Below are 20,849 nucleotides of genomic sequence, written 5' to 3'. Positions count from 1 at the left end.
ATCCCAGCTCAGAACCTGGCTATATGCAAATCAGTCTGTCCCTGGCCCAGTGCATCATGGGAACAGGGCAGACTAAACTACCAAGCCAATTCTTCACCAGAAAGGAGTCCCTCACCACCCCTTGTTGTAAATATTTTTGTCCACCCTAAGCGTGGAAGGGTATTCTCAGATGTGAGACCCTTGTTCATTGCACCATCAGGATTCAAGCAAATCAGGCCGAAGACGGCTGTAATGCCAGAAACCGGTCCCCGGGAGCTTGTTTCCTTCCCAGTGTAAGAATTGGCTTGTGTAGTTTGGTTTGCCCTGTTCCCATCATGCACTGGGACAGGAACAGACTAATTTGCATACAGCCAGGTTCTGAAACTGGGATGGTGCAGTGAGCTAAAAAACGGTGTTGGATCTAGCCCTGATCTCTTGACTGGGTGAGAGCTTTCTGCTTAATTCAGAGACTCTGTCCCTCACCACCCCTTGTTGTAAATATTTTTGTCCACCCTAAGCGTGGAAGGGTATTCTCAGATGTGAGACCCTTGCTCATTGCACCATCAGGATTCAAGCAAATCGGGCCGAAGACGGCTGTAATGCCAGAAACCGGTCCCCGGGAGCTTGTTTCCTTCCCAGTGTAAGAATTGGCTTGTGTAGTTTGGTTTGCCCTGTTCCCATCATGCACTGGGACAGGAACAGACTAATTTGCATACAGCCAGGTTCTGAAACTGGGATGGTGCAGTGAGCTAAAAAACGGTGTTGGATCTAGCCCTGATCTCTTGACTGGGTGAGAGCTTTCTGCTTAATTCAGAGACTCTGTCCCTCACCACCCCTTGTTGTAAATATTTTTGTCCACCCTAAGCGTGGAAGGGTATTCTCAGATGTGAGACCCTTGCTCATTGCACCATCAGGATTCAAGAAAATCGGGCCGAAGACGGCTGTAATGCCAGAAACCGGTCCCCGGGAGCTTGTTTCCTTCCCAGTGTAAGAATTGGCTTAAAAAGTTTGGTTTGCCCTGTTCCCATCATGCACTGGGACAGGAACAGACTAATTTGCATACAGCCAGGTTCTGAAACTGGGATGGTGCAGTGAGCTAAAAAACGGTGTTGGATCTAGCCCTGATCTCTTGACTGGGTGAGAGCTTTCTGCTTAATTCAGAGACTCTGTCCCTCACCACCCCTTGTTGTAAATATATCTGTGTGAAAGCATATTGTTGAATAAAATGTAATTCAGTGTCTCTTTTCATCTCTTTCAGTCATTTCCTATATCCCCAAAGAAGTGTCCTACATGGTCTTGAAAGATAGCATCTACAAATATGACTTAGCCTTATAAAAGTATCTGCTCTACAAAAAAAATTGCTTTTTTTTGAAAGGGCAAACTTTAACATTTCACACATTTATACAAGTCAGCCTGTGGAGATTCTTACAGATTTTGTATGTACATTCAAATTAGAAGCTCGTGACTACTTAAGGAAAACATTAATGAGTTCCATGTAAAGCTATAAACCTATGATGAATTAAAATAACTTTCCATCAAAATGGTATACTATGAAGAGTACATCTGAAACTACTTCAGTTATCAGTTTTAAACTTCCACTGGTTTATACTTTAAATGCAAGTATTGAATTATGTGGGGGTTTTGTAAGCATCGACCATTTAGCATTTAGAGGTCTGAGTGGCAAATTGAGGTAATTACAGTAATCCAAATGAGAAATTATGAGACATTGGACTACCGATTTGATCAAAAGGGAGAAAGGAAAAGCACTTTGCAAAGAAAGCAAATAAAAGTAAGTTATTACATATGAGAGGCAAAGAATAGTTGGCGATTGAAAGGAATGGCCAGATTGCAAGCACTAAGGGAGGACACCCACCTATTCTGTGTGTCACCCAGCAGGGCTCCACAGCGAACACTCAACAAACAAGCATTGGCAAAGCCAATGATCTGGCCTTGGCATATTGGTGCAATCGTGACCCCTCCTCCCCCCAAGTACGCACATATGCCAGCTGTCAGCAGGTAGACAAATCAGATAATTAAAAAAAACATTTTCTTGTAAACAATGCAGTTTAACTTTTGCCAAGGCCACGTTTGCTTGATGCTCAAAACAAGCATGCAGATTTTATCATGCAGTTCCCCACTGTAAGCAAACAGAACAATCTCTGTCTCACTAGACAACTTTGAAGTAGTGCATTTTCATTTTCCTTAATACAGTAATTCCCTAACCCAGATACTTAAAGTACCCTACTGTCTGTAGGTTTAAGGGTGATGTGTAAATTAAAACAACATCAGTTTCTTTTCCAATGATAGCAAACTTTATTAGAAACACAGGTCTCAGAAAACGTGCCTTCTAAAGTTCTTACAGATGAATGAAAACGGTCCTATTGAGAAAAACCCTGACAGATGAATACACCGAGAAAGTGAGCACAAAACTTACGTGTGACCTGCTTTACAATCCTAGGGGTGACAAAGCTGAGCAATTTTAACAACTTTCAGAAACAGTCATAACAATAGGTACTTTCAGTAGGATGACACACCAAAGCTTTACCATCTTCTACGTGGATCATCCAGACTTATTTTCATGCTGAAAGCAGTGCTTGTTACTGGGAGTTGCTTTGTATTATCTTATCGCGGACTGTGTCCTTACAGTCCTCCCCCTTCAAACGGATATAATGGAAAGGGGCGACCACTCGGTCCCCCCGAACGTATGGTGGAGTACCCCGATCCCCCCGGGAAGCCATTTTGGGCGGGAGGCGAGTCCCGGCTGGTATGCCCGAAGCGGCGTAGCTGGGGCGAGCCTTTTCCCGCCCAAGAGAGGGTTGTCCTAGACACCGACAACGCTAGCCACGCCCCGGAGGCGGATTGGAGGTGGGTCCACGCCCGCCCGAAGAAGGATAAAAGGAGCGACAAGCCGATGAAGCATCCTCTTGTTCCTGTGCTCTGAAGCTGCACCTCCCCGTTGCACGTGAGCTCGAGACGGAACGAAGAGCCAATTTGAGAAATTAATTTTGTGTTTACTCTTTCAGTGAGTTCGGAGTTTCCTGGCCTAGGACCTCGTGGAGCATACGGTGACGATGCCTAGCAAGAAGGTCGGAAAGAGGGTCGGGACCGATCAGATGCTTCGTATGCTGATGAAAGACATGGCGGATATGAAGAAGCAAATGGCGGCAATGAATGGTGCGGGGGGACCTAAGAGAGTCATCGGACCAGCATTGCCGGGAGTAGTCCCTAACGGGAAAGGTAGAAGGGCCAAGAGGGGAGTGTCGGGAGGGGAGGCCCCGGTTCCCGAAGCGCCCCCAGCGCACCCGGTCACCCCAATCGAGGCCCCGACTCCTGTCCCGAACGCGGGGCAACCAATCCCTGTGGTAATCACTCCTGTGAACGGGGAGGATATGCCTCCTGAGCTGGCTGCCCAGTTGGCGGCATGGTTGGGCAAAGAGAACAAGGGGGGCACGGCTGATGAAGCCAGAGCGATAATGAAGCAGTTGCGGCAATCGAAAGATGCTGCGAAGGCACCGTGTCCTGTTGTTTCCCCGCAGGCTCCCGTGGAACAACCAGTATCGGGCGTTGGTTCGGCAGGGACTACGGTCGCAGTCGCCGGTTCAGGTAAGCAGCCATTACCGATGGCAGGGGAGGGATCGGTACCTTCAAGGAGGGAGAAAGTTGTTCAGCATATCCCAATTGAGGTAAAAGAAAGGATATGGGCTGATAAATATGTGAACATGTTTTCCTTGCTGACCGATCACTATGAGATTGAGCATGTAAAGAACCAAAAAGAGTTTCTGCATCCTAGTGTATGGCGCGCCAAGATGGCCGGTTTCAGAGTTGATGAAACGATAGGCAATTGGGGCAGAGCGTTTGGAATGTTCACTGCAATTATGGGGGAACGAAGGCCCGAATTATTGGTGGAATTAGCCGTGTATCAGACACGTATCATGGAATTTTATGAGACATATAGTGGTAATCAATGGTTTTGTTACGATAACATATTTCGTAAGTCCAAGGAGTACGACACATCCCTGACGTGGGATTGTTTCGACTCCATTTCCTGGCAGAAAATAGAGAAATCAGGCACGGCGAAGTCGCCATCTTTGGGGGGAAACGTGGTCGAGTTTTCCCGCCATTCGTCCGGAGCGCCCTTTCGGGCGGGGTCAAGCAATGATCAGCACACAAGGAATAATGGCAACTCAGGTAAAAAAGGGGCATGCTGGAGCTTCAACAGAGGCAAATGTACTAGGCCGCAAGGGTCTTGCAAGTTTAGGCATGAATGTGCAGGGTGTGGGCAGTCCTCGCACCCCGAGACCATGTGCAGAGCCAAGACTGGTGATACGGAAAATAGAGGGGGCGCCAAACAGGTCTGAAATAGTCCGAGGGGCGCCCCTCCCTACCCCGGTTGACATCATGGCAATGATTCCTTGGCTCAACGAATATCCGGATCATATCTCCGCTGGGGTGTTGCGAGATGGTTTTTCGTATGGTTTCCACATCCTGGCGGGGGGTTTTCAGGGTAAAGCACAATGTAGGAACCAACTGTCGGTCCTGCAGAATACGGCGGTGGTACAAGCAAAGATTGGGAAAGAGGTGACCCGAGGTCGGGTTGCTGGACCATATGACATGCCTCCGGTTGCTAATTTTGTCTGTTCGCCTCTGGGAGTGGTCCCCAAAAAGGACCCAGGGGAATTCAGGTTGATTCATAATTTGTCAGCCCCAAGGGGTCTTTCGGTGAACGATGCGATAGACCCGGAAGTTTGTTCGGTGCGGTACTCATCCTTTGACGAGGCCGTCGCCATGTTGAATCGCCTGGGGCCCGGAGCGCGGATGGCCAAATCGGACATTGAATCGGCATTCCGGTTACTCCCGGTACACCCAGATGATCAGCGTCTCCTTGGTTTCTTGTTTCAGGGACGCTATTACATGGATAAATGTATGCCAATTGGTTGCTCCATCTCTTGTGCGTATTTTGAGAAATTTAGTAGTTTCTTGCAATGGGCGTTCACAAGAACATCAGGGTTTACACATGTGATGCATTATCTTGACGATTTTCTATTCCTGGGGGCAGCCGGGGACAGAGAATGTGCACAGGCTTTGAATGAGTTTTGTGATCTCATGAATCGTTTTGGCGTACCATTAGCCCCAGGAAAAACGGTGGGCCCGGCTACTTCGCTCGAGTTTCTTGGAATAGAGCTCGATTCCGAAGAGGGGTGCTTCCGTTTGCCTAAGGAAAAGGTGACGAAATTTAAGGCATCGCTTGAAACATGCATTAGCGAGGTGAAAGTAAATCTGCATCAGTTGCAGCAGGCTGTGGGTCAGCTGAATTTTGCCCTTAGAGTAATACCGATGGCTCGCCCCTTTTACCGCTCTATTGCTCAAGCCATGGTCGGCCTTAAGGAAGGGCACCACCGCACAAGGCTCTCGGCAGAGGTTCGCCAGGACATGCGCATATGGTTGGCATTCCTGGCGGATTTCAATGGTCGGGTCGTGTGGAACAAACCAGCGGTTTCTTCCGAGGAGCTGGGGTTGTGGACTGACTCGGCAGGGAGTGTGGGTTTTGGCGCCATCTTTGGTAATCATTGGTCAGCACGAACCTGGCCGGCATGGTGGCACGAGAACGGACTCACAGGTAACATTGGGTTTCTCGAACTGTTCCCTATTCTGGTGGCCTTAAAAACATGTCCTGAGGGATTTCGTGATCGCTCTGTGGTATTCTGGTCTGATAATATGACCGAGGTTGAGTGTATCAATAGTCAGGCAGCCCGCTGCAAATGGATCTTGAGATTGCTGAAAGAAATTGTCCTGCTGTGTATGAGACTGAACGTCCACTTTAGGGCGAGACATGTGCCAGGGGTGTTAAACCAGGCAGCTGATGCGCTTTCTCGTTCCCGTATGCAGGCCTTCTGGGGTTTTCTGCCCTCAGCGGACCCGGTGGCGGCACCATTTCCCGAAGCTCTCTGGTCTCTCGGTGCCCCGGACTACAAGACCTCGTGGGAGAGAGTCTAGCACCCAGGACAAGGAAGGCGTATGAAGGGGCGTTCCGTTCCTATTGGTCCTTTTTGGGTTCTGCTGGGGGGGGAGCTTTGGGGCCAAGAGGAGTATGTCCTGAAATTTCTGTTATCTTTACAGCAGGCAGGCAAATCAGTGGCAACGGCCCAGAGGCACCGGGCCACCATTTCTTTCATGGCACGGGCTCATGGTATCCAGGACCCCACAGCGTCTTTTGTGGTACAGAAAGCGCTGCGAGGGTGGCAACGCCTTGAGGGTCGCAGAGTGGACGAAAGGCACCCGATAGGTCTGGAAAGGTTGGCCCTGTTACTGTCCGTACTCCCTGCAACATGTCCATCTCAATCGGAGACAGTACTATTTCGGGCCGCTTTTGCATTAGCATTCCATGGGGCTATGCGGGTAAGCGAGCTGGTAGCAAGGAACAAGCAGGATTCGGGGGGGGGGGGTCTGTGCCGAGAGCACATCCAAATTAAGGGGGAGACAATGGTAGTCTCGTTTGCCAGGTCCAAGACCGATCAGGGAGCGATCGGGGACAGTGTAGTAGTCCAGCGGATTCCCGGATCTCCCATGTGCCCGGTTGCATGCGTTGAGGAATATTTGGCGCAGAGGGCGGCATCTTGGGGGGGAAGCTTGCTGAGGCACGCCGACGCCACCCCACTGACGAGGTTTCAGTTCCAACGGGTGCTTGCGATGGCAATTGCAGCTGCGGGCTTGAACCCGTGCGAGTTTGGGACCCATTCGTTCCGGATAGGGGCTGCTACAGAGGCTACAGCCAGGGGTCTGAGTGTTGAAAAAGTGAAACAGTTGGGGCGTTGGTCCTCGAATTGTTATAAAAGGTATGTGCGGTTGCACATGTTGTGAAGCTAATGTCATGCACTCACGCTTCTTGTTTGGTTTACAGTTTCGCGAGCTTACGAGGCGGGGCGGACTGTGCAGTCGACCCGACACCTGGGAACCAGCGGTCACAGATCACCGGCTGAGAAAAGAGTGGTGTGGGTCGTGGGCCACTCATACGTGAGGCGTGCCACAGACGTATTCAAAGCAGGTGATATGAGTCACATGGCTGGGGAATACGGGTACAGGGTGACCTTCTACGGAAGGGGCGGGCTCTGTATTGACCAGTTTCAAACATTTATGGAGGGTTTGTTAGGGCGGACGAGGTCACCGCCACCTGTAATCATAGTGCATCTTGGGGGCAATGATTTGGTGACCGTTGGTCGACGAGTACTTCTCGAATTGATACTATCCACAGTAAGTTGGTTGGCGAGAAGGGTTCCGGGGTGCACGAGTGCATGGTCACATATGATTCCACGGAAGGTGTGGCGGAGGGCTAATTCAGTGTCTGCTATAAATCATTCGGTGAAGAAAGTGAATAACAAACTTGGTAGGTTGTTCCGTACAGGTACATTGCATTCGATTTCTCATGGATGTATCAGGGGGGACCATATGTATCTGGAAGATGGGGTCCACTTGTCCCGGGAGGGGAATGTTTTACTCATAGGAGACTTCATAGCTTGGTTAAAGAGTTTGTGCAGCCATGACCTTTAAGTAGGAGTTTTGTGGGGGGTCCGGATAGCCGGTCAACTATCCGGCCTGTGGCGGTAAGGTCATGATCGGTGAGCAGTAATTGAAAGATCCCTAGAGGTGGGGACGTCACCCATTACGGATGGGAGCGCCCGGGGGGAGACGGCCATTGGCCCCTCAAACGGGGAGGCGGTCCCCTCTAAGGATGGGGACGCCGAAAGGGAAGGCGGCCATGGGCCCCTCCCTGGGGAGGAGGGGCTACGGGCCCCATCCTGGGAATTTCTCGGGGCCAGGACATCTGCGACGGCAGATGTGGTAAGTTGTGTGGGGTGGGAGGGGGGTCTACGCTACCTTCTAGACACCTCACACGAGTCCTCGGACGACCACTAAGATGGCGTCAAGTTAACAGAGGGCCCCCGCTAAGACAAGGGAAATTGGAAGCAGGCACAGAGGTACGGCCCTCTGTGCGTCCGCCCCTCACAAGTGAGGGGGGAGTTCTGGTATGGGGGATCTGACACCGGTTACGACCTTGCCGTTGGCCCGTAATGTTAGGATGTACAATTTCAATTTTGAGAAATGCATTTGCAGGATGTTTAGTATCGGCTAGGAGAACCTTTGTATTAGAGATGTGTTAAGGTCAGCCAAAGAACATCGTAATGTGTAAATGAAATTGTACATGATATGAAACTGTTAATTTAATGTTTTAATTTTGTTTCATATTTTAATAAATACGTCCGGGAGGGTAACTCCCTCCCGCCTTCCAAAAGTTCAGAACCGTTTCCGTCTTCCCATCCTTGGGGATTGTGTTGAGAGGGGGTGGCGGGTATCTCAGCCATATGGAAAGGGGCGACCACTCGGTCCCCCCGAACGTATGGTGGAGTACCCCGATCCCCCCGGGAAGCCATTTTGGGCGGGAGGCGAGTCCCGGCTGGTATGCCCGAAGCGGCGTAGCTGGGGCGAGCCTTTTCCCGCCCAAGAGAGGGTTGTCCTAGACACCGACAACGCTAGCCACGCCCCGGAGGCGGATTGGAGGTGGGTCCACGCCCGCCCGAAGAAGGATAAAAGGAGCGACAAGCCGATGAAGCATCCTCTTGTTCCTGTGCTCTGAAGCTGCACCTCCCCGTTGCACGTGAGCTCGAGACGGAACGAAGAGCCAATTTGACCCGCCCACCAGCCCCTGATGACAGCGAATTGTTTGAATAAAGTCGAGTGACGTGATAATTTTTCTCTTACAGGTTGTCTGAATAAAAGTTGGTAATTGGGTATGCAATAAAGTTGATAATTTTCTGTTTCAGCATGTGTTATTAAACAGTAGAGATTATATTTCGATTTGCATGAGTATAATCGTCTTTTTCTCCTCTTTAGCTTAGATTGTCGTATTTATTTTTGGTCGGGCGGTAAGGTCATGATCGGTGAGCAGTAATTGGAAGATCCCTAGAGGTGGGGGCGTCACCCATTACGGATGGGAGCGCCCGGGGGGAGGCGGCCATTGGCCCCTCAAACGGGGAGGCGGTCCCCTCTAAGGATGGGGATGCCGAAACGGAAGGCGGCCATGGGCCCCTCCCTGGGGAGGAGGGGCTACGGGCCCCTCCTGGGAATTTCCCGGGGCCAGGACATCTGCGACGGCAGATGTGGTAAGTTGTGTGGGGTGGGAGGGGGGTCTACGCTACCTTCTAGACACCTCACACGAGTCCTCGGACGACCACTAAGATGGCGTCGCGTTAACAGAGGGCCCCCGCTAAGACAAGGGAAATTGGAAGCAGGCACAGAGGTACGGCCCTCTGTGCGTCTGCCCCTCACAAGTGAGGGGGGAGTTCTGGTATGGGGGATCTGACACCGGTTATGACCTTGCCGTTGGCCCGTAATGTTAGGATGTACAATTTCAATTTTGAGAAATGCATTTGCAGGATGTTTAGTATCGGCTAGGAGAACCTTTGTATTAGAGATGTGTTAAGGTCAGCCAAAGAACATCGTAATGTGTAAATGAAATTGTACATGATATGAAACTGTTAATTTAATGTTTTAATTTTGTTTCATATTTTAATAAATACGGCCGGGAGGGTAACTCCCTCCCGCCTTCCAAAAGTTCAGAACCGTTTCCGTCTTCCCATCCTTGGGGATTGTGTTGAGAGGGGGTGGCGGGTATCTCAGCCATACTTCCTTGAGTCACAATTCCGCACGGACACATAACTGCAGTGGTTAATTTGTATGTGCCGGGGCTCTTGTCAGGAAGCAGCTTGCACCAGCCCATTTCTCCTGTTAGCGCTGCCCAAAACAGAACCAACTACGAACCAATAAAGTTGGGGGCGGGGAATGTGGCGTTATGGCAAGAGCTGCCGACTTCGGGGCTGCGGAACGAGGTACGAGTCCTGGCGTAGCTCAACATCCTGTGGTTCTGGGCAAATCACTTAATCTTCTCTTAAATTAATGTGCCATTAACTGATATGTGTTGATGGTGTTGATGATTAAGTGCCGCAGCACCGGAAACCGCAGTCTCAAATTAAGCACTGCATAAGTGCACTAGTGCAGGCACAATAGGAACTAAAGCATGATGGCGCATTTCAACTAGCCAGCGACCAGGAATATAAGGGTTTTTACTAAAAAAGGGCTTCTTTTAAATGAAACACGCCCATCACAGAAGAGGAGGTTTTGGTTAAAAAAATAAAAAAATAAAAATCATACGTTGTTTCACTATCCCCTGTTACTGAATGGTACTATTTAGAGTGCACGGTGACATTGTACTAGGGCAAAATGCCATCATCCGCACAGATGAGAACCAGTGGGCTGATCCATTTCCCCATGTTGAAGCTGTGGTGGGCAGAAACAAAATGAGAATGACACTACAACACACCAATTACAGAAGGGGGCTGGCTGAGAACCCCAGTATGTCTATAGTATTGCATGTATTTTTTGGTAAAAACAGAAGTTCTTGGCTAACGCCAGACCTAAACAAGACCACGTCTGTGGTACTATCAAGTGTGTGTTCCAAATACTGGGGACAAGACTCATTTCCAGTGAATGGTTACAGAAAATAGACAGAGGAATAACAACTATGTGGCTATGGTCTTTAATAACATTAACAGGGCAAAGATTGAGGGGGAACCAGAGACGATGGTCATCCTACGACTGAAGGTTGCAGGAGAGACTAAGACAAAGAAATCTGCTACCTGCTGAAAAGAATTCCAGTAGACCTGATGGGTCTGGTCATTTTGTAGCATTTGAATACATAATAGTGGGAATCTTGCTGCAACTGGGAAACAGAATTGTAATTAAACTAACCAGTTCTGAACATTTATGGGAAATTCATCAAGGTAGAAGTGGTCCCAGAAAGCTTGAATAAACTTTACAAGTATACCTATAAATAGAAGTGAAATGGGTGGCTTCAGCCTTGCAGTATTTGCAGCCTGGTGTATGTTGGTGGGTAGTTCAAGGCTACCTAGAGACTGTCTACTCTACACTATGTTAGTAGATAATCAGGAAGCTGTAGCTTCCAGTCCTTTCCCTTGCAGATTTCTCCACCCCAGAAAAGATTCTCATAGAGAGGATAAACATGATAATTTGTACCAACAACTGCCATCTACCTGACCTTGTTTATTCAGTGGTTACAGAAGGTACCTATGTCCAGGTCAACTGAATGGAGTACGTTGACATATTTCCCATTTTATGGTACTCCATCCTAGGAAAGTCTGTCTATTACCTAGGCTTTCCAACAGGGCTGTTCTGTTTTTCTTATCTTCATAAGTTTTAATCTCTATAGCCAATTCTCTTCATTATTGTGATATTTGTCTTATTAAATTCTTTCTTTCTTTTTTTTTAAACTAATTTTGAACTCTGACATTCTTTATTTCCTAATTGCATTGTATTTTGACTAGCTGTTGCACATATGCCACATTTCATCTGCGGAAGGTCCTCCTACTTATGCTAAACTACTAAGAATATAACCAGTAGTCCTCGCATAAAACCAGTTTAACATTTTGGGTCGGATTTACTGGAGCTTTATGGCGCTCCAGCATAGCTTGCAGCAAACCTGTGGACTGTTCTGCCACTACAAATCTTTACAATCCTGACATGCTTGAAGTTGCAATATTCTTTACTCCCATTATATATGAAAACAATCATATCTGCCACAGCTAAAGCGGGCAGGTACCAGGCGCTTACAGCCCGCCTCCTGGTCCACACTGCTAAGAATGTAATCATTGGTCTGGTCATGTGCAAAACTTATGCTTGCTCTCCCCTGTACAAAGTCATCATTACATGCACCCTTTCAACCGACAGAAACTAACCTCATTCTACTGACATGATGCTTAAAGGAAATTTACCAAACAAGGGCCCTGGCACATTCCTGGCTGTACTTTCACAGTTATTCAAATAGCATCTCCTACTTTCCTCCCAGAAAGCGTTTCCAGCTACATCTTTGCATGAAACCTGTGCTTCATTAATTATAAACAATTCTTAACCCTAATCTCCCATTATTTACTTCCAAAATTCAGTCATTCAGCACCTGACAGCACTCCAATAGGAGAAATCATTGACAGCCTGGGAGGCATATTTTCCCTCCTACTGTTCAAAATCACTCTGAAATCCCACCTTCTCATTTTCAGACTCCACAGTGATGGACAACCAATGCACTACAATGATCAGCTACGAAAGCAGTGGGTCTTAACCTTTGGTCCTGGGACCCCATGAAAGTCTGCAAAGCCTATCGGGAGGGGAAGGAGGGAAGGGGGGTTCAGATACTGCTTGGAAAATAAAATAATATTAATAAAGTGTGTATAAATAAAGAAGCAACAGGTAATGTTGACTTGTTAAAAAAACATTCTGAAATGAGAAGGAATTTCAAACTGTAGGTTACAAATTAAGTTTGTAGCCTTAGATTGATTTATAGGAGCAGTGCAAGTGCATACAATAGAATATAATATGTAAAGTGTGCCCTTCCCATTAAAATATATATATTTTATATTTGTGAACCAAATAAAATATTTAATCACATGTGTATTTGATTATTGAATGTTTGTCTCTTTAATTTTTATGTTTTTGTTTGTGGTTCAAATAATGGAAAATGCTTAGGGCAGGATTCCTGGCTTTCAGTAATGACTCAGGGGGAGTCTCTGGATTCCAACAAGGATTCATTGGGGGTCCTGAGCTTCCAGTAATGATTAAGTGAAGGTCCACAGAAGTCAAAAGGTTAAGAACCACTGATCTAAACTCAAATCCTTGTCAAACTATGCACTGTGTAAAGTAACTTGGGAACAAGATTTTGAAAAATGTTTTCATATAGGTATTGTATGCTGTTCTGTTCTATTTCTTTTCCTTTCTCTTCACTCATCTGACGCGCTTCAACACCTACTGAATAAACCCATCATTTTGTTATACTGCTTCCAGTTATGCACACAATTTCTAACAGAAATGTAGATCAATGCTACATTTTTCATACAATCATGGAAATGGGTTATGTACAGAAGAAGCAAAAATATTGAAACAACCAAAAAGCTTGTAACAAGAAAGAATATAAAGTTCTCCTCCACTTAATAATAATTATACTTACCAACTTTGTGTTTTTTACCAAGAAATACAATGTCAATATTTCAACATACAGACCCTCACAATGTGTATTTTATGAAGAGACGAAATGTCAGCTATTTTCTAGAGTCTCTACTTAACATTCTCTGCTCTCATTGTGTCCTTGGGAGGGTAAACCAGGCTGCTTGTTATTCTATGCCTTCTCCCGTCAGGCATCTGTGCGAGTATAAACTAACCTTTTTTATTACAGAAACTAAGCTATGAAATAATGGTAATTACTGCCATTGAAAAGTGGTGACTACACTACAACCTTGACATACATAATTGAAGTAAATGCCTACCCATAGCTGGTCATCCATTCCTGGAGGGTTCTTTTTGATAAAAGCACCATAATATGTGGCAATATTTCGATGGTGAGAATACTTCTTAAGCATGTTGATTTCTTGCTTGATTTCTTCTTCTTCATCCTAAAAAAAAAGCAAACAATTGTAAGCCATATAAAAAAAAATACTAATTTTGCTCCTATAATCAGCATACTTATTAAAATGACATTTTTTTAAATATAAATAAGAAGTGCATATGGTGTACATTTTGTCCCAATCACAACTTGAAATGTGAAAAGCAGCAACTCAAGTTTTTTCTTGTAAAATTGCAGATGAAAAAAATGTTTTTGCGGGGGGAAAAAAGACCCAGATATTTACCATTTGCTTAATGCTCTGCTACATCTGTGAAACATTTTTAGGCAAGTTTTCACTTATTTTGCTGAAACAAAAACTCTAAAATGGATCAAGGATATTGCCAAAGGTTTCACTTGAAAAAGTGTGCGCTGTTCCCATTTTTTTTTATTGAACCATATTATAGAGAATATTGAAACGATTAGGGCATGTCACTGTGTTTTTTGGAAAACCAGTCCCTATTAGTTTTGCGTCAAAGGGAAGGGCACCACCTCTTCTTTTGAAGGTATCTAGTGGGAAGACATTCTGAGCAATATTGTACCATTACAACCTTATTGTTAAAATTATGATTCTGCAATAAACAATTATTTTTCCACTAACATATTGGCAGTGCCTTTTCTACATGGTACTCGCTCCCCCGCATGTCAATTCAATAAGTACAGGATAGATGGGTCAAATGAAGAAACAGGGACATCAAATTTAACATACTATAAAGGATCAAAGGGGATACAGTGTATAACGAACAGTGGTTCACCTGAACTTTTTTTATTAAAAACATTTTGTTTTATTGGCATTTGCATAAAGGTCCTTAGTTGATGTATTAACGGAATTTCTAGCACTTTCGTACTTTTTTGCCGGGATAGTGATTTAAGGAAGAAAGAACATCAGAGCTCCCTGTCCTCCAGAGTAGGAAGTGGCAGTGAGCAGTGCAGCAGAAAAATTAAAGATGTCGGCCACGGTATGCACATGCATCAAAAATAGGTTGAAAAAATTGTAAAAATCACTCAAGTGCTTAGTGATCCCTGATGGGTGGGCGAGCCAGGTACAATCCACGGTATAACGAAACTCAAAAATGTGTTCCAATGATTGAACACCGAAAAAAGACTTCTGTTGGGCAGGTGACATTTGACAACACCTAGGAATCTAATTAATACTGGGAGCTTGACAGTTTTAGCAGAAACCACTAAGTTGTAGTTTTAGAGTAAATAAGCATGGCTGAGGCCAGATAAAATGAAATTTCACTAAGTAAGCGTTGAGTCATGAAGTAGAAGTAATCAATATTATTAAAAGCGATACCTTATACAGGAAAGACCTTCAATTTTAGGTTTCGCTTGCACTGTGCTTGTTAAATCTATTGCATCTTAAAAGGAGCTTACATCCTGCCCTTACTTTTCATTTGTTAACGTGCTTACCACTTACTTTTTCTCCATTTCTATTATATGTAGCATACTATTTCCTGTTTTTCTTCTTGTGTTCTTCTTATCAGTGTCCAAGGGCCCAATTACTCCTTTTCATCCACTTTTGTGGAACTTGTTTTTTAGGTTTTGCAGGCACAGCAGATATGCTATGTTTGTTTTGCTTGTCCTCCGCTCTTTACCTAATCTCCTTGTGGCTGCAGGCATTTCAAGGGTTTGTGGGCTGCATGTTTTTTCCTTTCCATTCCCTTGCCGCCTCTCGCTATTACCCCTCCCTCTTTTCTGGTGGTGTCAGCAGCAGAGGACTTGTGAAATTACGAGCAGAGGCAGTGTCGGGCTCTTTTCTTTGTTAGGAGGCAGCATCGGGCCCCCTTTCTTCTTAAGAGCACCGTCTCGTTAGTCTATGGTCATCCAAGCCATGTCCACATCACATGCTTTACTGCTGTTTGCAGAGACAAGCCTTGCAGACTTCCCAGGGTCTGTTTCCTAATCTTTGTAACAAGTCAGAAATAAAGGAATACAAGGCATGCCGCTTAAAGAGGAACATAAGCAAACAAACTTACTTTTGAAATTCAAGGCAACTTTATTTAAAAGCTGTAAATACCCTGACCACCTTGTCAGGCCAGGTCGTCCTGAAAATTGCAGAAGCAACAAGATTTGAACTACTGTCCCATAATGCAAACAATGTGATTGGAGTCCAGAGGTTGATTGACAGCTTTACCCACTAAGTAGCTAGCACAACTGAGCTCGTGCTTCAGTAAGCCAGCCATCCTGATCACTTTCAGGTGCTGTAGTTGCAGAGATGAAACACAGGGGTCCGTAATACCATCTGTCACATTTTCCAGCAGCCTAACAGTTGTGTTAAATTTATTAATCACACAACAAATTCATGCTGTACTTGCCTGGTGCCCCCTGCAGTGTATGGTCTCATGCGCCCTCTAATGAGACTGTAGGTGCAGTGGGCGAGAGGGAAGAGAAACAGGAGCAGGCCAAATGGTGTAAATCACAACCAGTACAACCGTGCCTTTCAAGGTACAAGTATTGGATTTATAAACGTGCATTGAGGAATTTTTTCAAAATGGAGACAGTGCACTATAAATAAGTCCAAAGCGCTTTAATTTTCAAAAAGAGTCCTTTTTATTGTATTTCAAAATTCTTAAAAGGCCTCAGCCGACGCGTTTCGTTCAAAGTTGGAACTTCTTCAAGGCTCAATAGATGTGGGTCCACCCCTTGTATCACACAACGCGACGTTAGCTCTTCATTGAGCGATCTTCGAAAGAGTGTATTTGATATGCGGAATCCCAAACAATGTATTGGCAACCCTCTTAAAGTCGATATATGAGAAAAGCAAAACCCCTTCCACAAACACCAATTTAAATTTGAGTGAAGTGTAGAGTGGAAAAGAGGTCTGGGTCACCCTAAATGGAGGATCATCCAGGCAGCTTTAACAACAATAAAGGAATGTATAACCCCCAAAGAAATGTAAGCTGCACCACCTCCTTCCCTTGTGTGACGGGAGAGGCGTCCAGGAATTGTGCGAGTGGAAGCGTGCATTGAGGAATTGTTTGACTTGAGATAACTGGGTATGTAGAGTTTTTTCTGCCTCTGCTTCTGCAGCTTCAATTTCTAAATGGCAACCTCACTGTTTAAATGCGTAAACTAGAACTCTCTTGTGATAGTATAGATGAGTAGCCCCACTCTTTTGAAAAGCTTTTTTATTCCTTCTACTTCTCACTAGTTGGCTAGGTCAGCAAGAGTTTGGTTTTAGTTTTACTCAACACCCTGTGTTTATTGGCTTACACTTGGAAACCTACAAACGGATTTGAACTAGAAAGAATGTGTCACGCGGTGGTGTGTTCAATTGAAATGTGTGTGTAGAATGTTGGTTCTGAGGTGTGTGCTTGAGTGTACGTGGATGAGAGCACCTAGAATAGTCAACACAGAGCCACTGTGATGATGTGCCAAGCCAGATACATAAAAAAAAGCAATTAGGCAAAATATGGCAAGTTTAGTCAACACTTACTTGCAGTTTGTTTAAGGTCAGGTGGTGATCTTTTACTTACTGAAACATTCTTTTTTGACTGGAAGTGAGGACTATTTTGGAAATATTTGTATTATGAGACCTAACACCCATACAACCCCAACTCAATCCTAAGATGTGTGCAGTTGGCACTGTAGTCATCACCACTTGACAATTTGCACACTGAGAATCCTCCTACTGGAGCTGACCATAATCTGATGCACTCTGGTGCACTTAATAATTTCTGTTAACCCCTTGAAACCAGGTTATATATGTACATGAGTTGCAACTCTTATTTAAAAACAAGCATCGGCAGAGCCTTCACTGCGACCAGGCTTTTAATTTGTCTCAGTAAGATTAAAATGCCATAAAAGACGATTCAACATCTCAAGTCTAAGATGGGTGAATACAAATCAGTGGTAAGCATTTAAGACCAGCCCAAGATATAGTTCCATACAGAGGCTCATCTGCCAGATGGCATTAGCTCCAACTGTAAGTTTGGTTAACTCCTTCTGGAACATCTCCACCTACAATAATTCACCGGGCTCCATGGCAGGTTAGTTTTTCAGATCTTCTCTGGATTCTCTAAAAGTGTTCCCTTATCCCTAGCTGAGAGCAACAATGACTTACATAACTCAACCATGGGTTCAGATGGTATCCATCCAGAAACAGACAATCTTTCAATACCAGCAAATCAAACTTACATTTGGGTCTAGTCCTATGTTATTGCTCAGGTAGGGTAAGCAGAGCTCCAGATAAACAGTGTAGAGGGGGTATATAGTGAGAAAAACAGAATTTGTCTGCTATAGCCTGAAGTTAACCAACTCTTTTGTAACCCCACACATCCCTTCTATACATAGTATATGAGACCCATTTAGCCAGAAATAGTTTTTAACATGATCTCTGGAAGTTTTTTACCCAACCTAGATGTAAACCCAAACATGTCTCCTATTATCCTCAATAGAATAATTCTATAATTTGCCAAAAATGGGGATCACATATTAGCGCGATCAAAAGTGACCCCCGGATATAGGAAAGAGAAGAGAAAACCCTCTCCAACATATCATCATTAGATGGAAATTGTCTTGATTTCATGAACTTGGGACCGATTATCATAATAAATAACTCGCTCAGGTTGGTAGACAAGTGCAAGTCTGCCATAAAGGTGACAAATGAATCTAATTAACACTGAAGTCCCATCACAGTCCTAGACAACAGAACTGTCTCGGCAGTATACAATAGTGTAGGTATAAAATTCTCCCCATGGAGGATCTGCGTTTGACTATAAGGAACATTCCAGCTTATTAATATATGGCTTGTAAAGAAATGGTGCCAAAATGCAACTCTGTCCCACACCCTGCCTGATTTTGTCATATGGTGTACAAGAACAATCCCTATTGTAGCACACCTTAAAAGACATATCTTGTTGCAAATCATATATAAAATGTACAAAGATGCCATCCACCCAATTGATAACATATTTGCCCATATCTAAACTCTATTTGCAGATTTACTAATGATCAGGTGCAGGTTTAGACCATGATCAGTGGTACTGAGACTAGGTCAGAAGCCAAACTGCAGTTCAGAGAGGATGCCACTCTCTCCACTACATTAACAACTGAGGCTATTAGGGAGATAGGGCGGTAGTAATAACACCCTTTTTTAAGCTAGGGACAATAACCGAGGTAGAAGAGAACTTGGGTGGACATTTCATGACCGCTGCATTGATACAGTGAGGCACGATCAGGGTCTAATATACAGGTTCACCCAAGAAGAGGTCGGCTTGGATCCCATATGGCCTGGGGCTGTATTACTAGAAAGGGCCATGATAGCATTTTCTTTACGTTTTTCTGACCCACTATCATCATTATAAATTGCTTCATAATGTTTTACCCATACATCTGGTGGAATGTGGGTAGACATTAGACCCTGAGCTCCATTATTAAAAAAGGGGTGGTTAATTACTTCCCAAAATTTGACATGGTTTTGCAAAGAGGCTGAGAGTAAATCCTACCAGGATTTAGCCTTAATCTTCCTCCTATGTATCTGGGATTGTTAATCCGACTACAGCTAGCAATCAGTTATTACTCCATGGGATTTTTATTCAGTGCTTGTCAAAGTAATCTGTGAACCCTGCAGTAGTTTTTATCAAACTACCTCTGATTTTATGGGGACCCACGTGGGTGGGAATTGAGAGCATAGAGCAGACCACCTCTGCAACCGCAGAAAAGGCCCTTAAGATCCGCAAGGGGTTAGATAAGCCCTACCGGCATCGTTTTAGTTTTAATGGAAAACCACAGGCATAATTTTTGACCATTTTAATCTTTTCCCTTGATCACTTGATTTTATGTCAAAAGCATTGGACCTCTGCTGTACCTTTTCTTGCAGGATAGTCCACTGCAGCCACAAAGAAATAGATTATGACCCATGAAACCCTTAAAATGGACCCAGACTTCCTCTATATTCCTGAACAGATTTCCTGAGGCTGAAATATAATTGATCACTGTCTGACAACTCCTACCATTGAAGGTTGGAGGGAGGGAGCTTAATCCTTGCAATTCTAACATTTCAAATGTCCAAAACAAAAGAAATTCAGAAACACACACATTTAAAAGGTCCCCCCAAACTTGAAGGCTCAAGGTGGAACTTACTGTCCTGCATGGATGAACATTGTGATTAAAAACTTAACAATCACCCGAATATGGATGAAGATTAAAATCCCCAATTGAAATTATGCTAAACAGTGAGACACGTTTTTCAAATGTTGGGTGCCTAAAAATCTGCATAGAGTGACTAGGTGCTCTGAGGCACCTGAGACAGAAGTAGCATTATAAAAGTCAACTACTGGTAGTGCATGCCTGTCTGGTAGCTGTAAAACCGCTGCCTGCAGGTTTGATGACTTGATCTGTAGGTGACACAAAGGAGCTGCTGGTGTGGCATGTCTCTCGAAGAGCAATAACATCAAAAGTGGAAATTAATTTTAGCCAATCCTGGTCTCTTTTCTTGGAATTTAGGCCAGCAACACATAGGAGTCTTAAAAGGGAATTAGGAGAAAAGGGCAAACAACTGAGACACTCAGTCATTGAATGGTTGGGCCCTAATCACTCAATGTCTATCAACGAACTCAATGGTTCAAAATGATTTCAAGTCGGAATTGTACTAAGTCCTGGGATGAGCATCCTGAGGAGGCTGGTCTATGTTGGAGACCACAAGATTGGACGCCTTTGTTGTGCAGCGATAATTCACAGGCCCAGGGGAGGGTATAAAAAAAGACAAAGGGTAAAAGCTTTATACAAAATGTAGAAAGGTAATGCCCAGAAGTGTAAGTCAGGATATGGGCTACCACCTGCTCCTGATTAAAGTTGGCCACCACACAGTCCCCTTCCCACCTTTTGCAGGTCTGACCGTTCCAGGGTACTAGTTAGGCAATGATGATGGAATGACTGATCAACATGACAGCCCCCATGCGGGTACTCAACCAGTGAGTGACCTTATTCTTTAGCTGTATAAAATCATCTGTCATTCTGTCCTGTAGACACTGAAGATTACCCAGAGTAACTACATAAGGAGTTGCCTCATGGGGTAAATTAAAAATGTTAATTCCCATGGGAGGCCTTTGTTCACCTTGCCTGCAGGTCCCGGGTGTGTGCTCACTTGTCAGATTCACCTGCAGCCCTGACACCACACAAGAGAAGACCCTGTTCTTTAATATGAGGGGGTTAAACCGAGGTGCAAACCATGCAGGTCACGCTCAAACAATTGGACAGTGGTGCGAACCATGGACAAAAGATCATTGGGCTCCAAGGACCTTAAGCCAGAACACTGATGGTGTAAAATTGCCTTCCATGTCCTCCCACTTGCATCTCCCTCCCACTCACAATTTGATCCAAGTCTGGGTGGCATGATATAGTTGGGTTGAGATTGGCGAGGTCAGTGTTC

The 20,849-nt window shown here is 45.0% G+C and overlaps 1 protein-coding gene across 19 annotated transcripts in view; it reads right to left on the bottom strand.

The window, feature by feature from the left end:
* TNIK (TRAF2 and NCK interacting kinase) overlaps positions 1-20,849 on the bottom strand; it is a 724,668-nt gene that overhangs the window by 330,052 nt on the left and 373,767 nt on the right. For all 19 annotated transcript variants that reach the window (XM_086944405.1, XM_086944396.1, XM_086944403.1 and 16 more), the window contains exon 4: positions 13,362-13,487. In XM_086944405.1, coding sequence (XP_086800531.1) covers positions 13,362-13,487 — 126 coding nt within the window. The remainder of the gene's footprint in view (positions 1-13,361; positions 13,488-20,849) is intronic.

Source organism: Lissotriton vulgaris, chromosome 11, assembly GCF_964263255.1.
Source record: "Lissotriton vulgaris chromosome 11, aLisVul1.2, whole genome shotgun sequence".
NCBI lineage: Eukaryota > Metazoa > Chordata > Amphibia > Caudata > Salamandridae > Lissotriton > Lissotriton vulgaris.
This window is presented reverse-complemented; position numbering and strand designations above follow the sequence as displayed.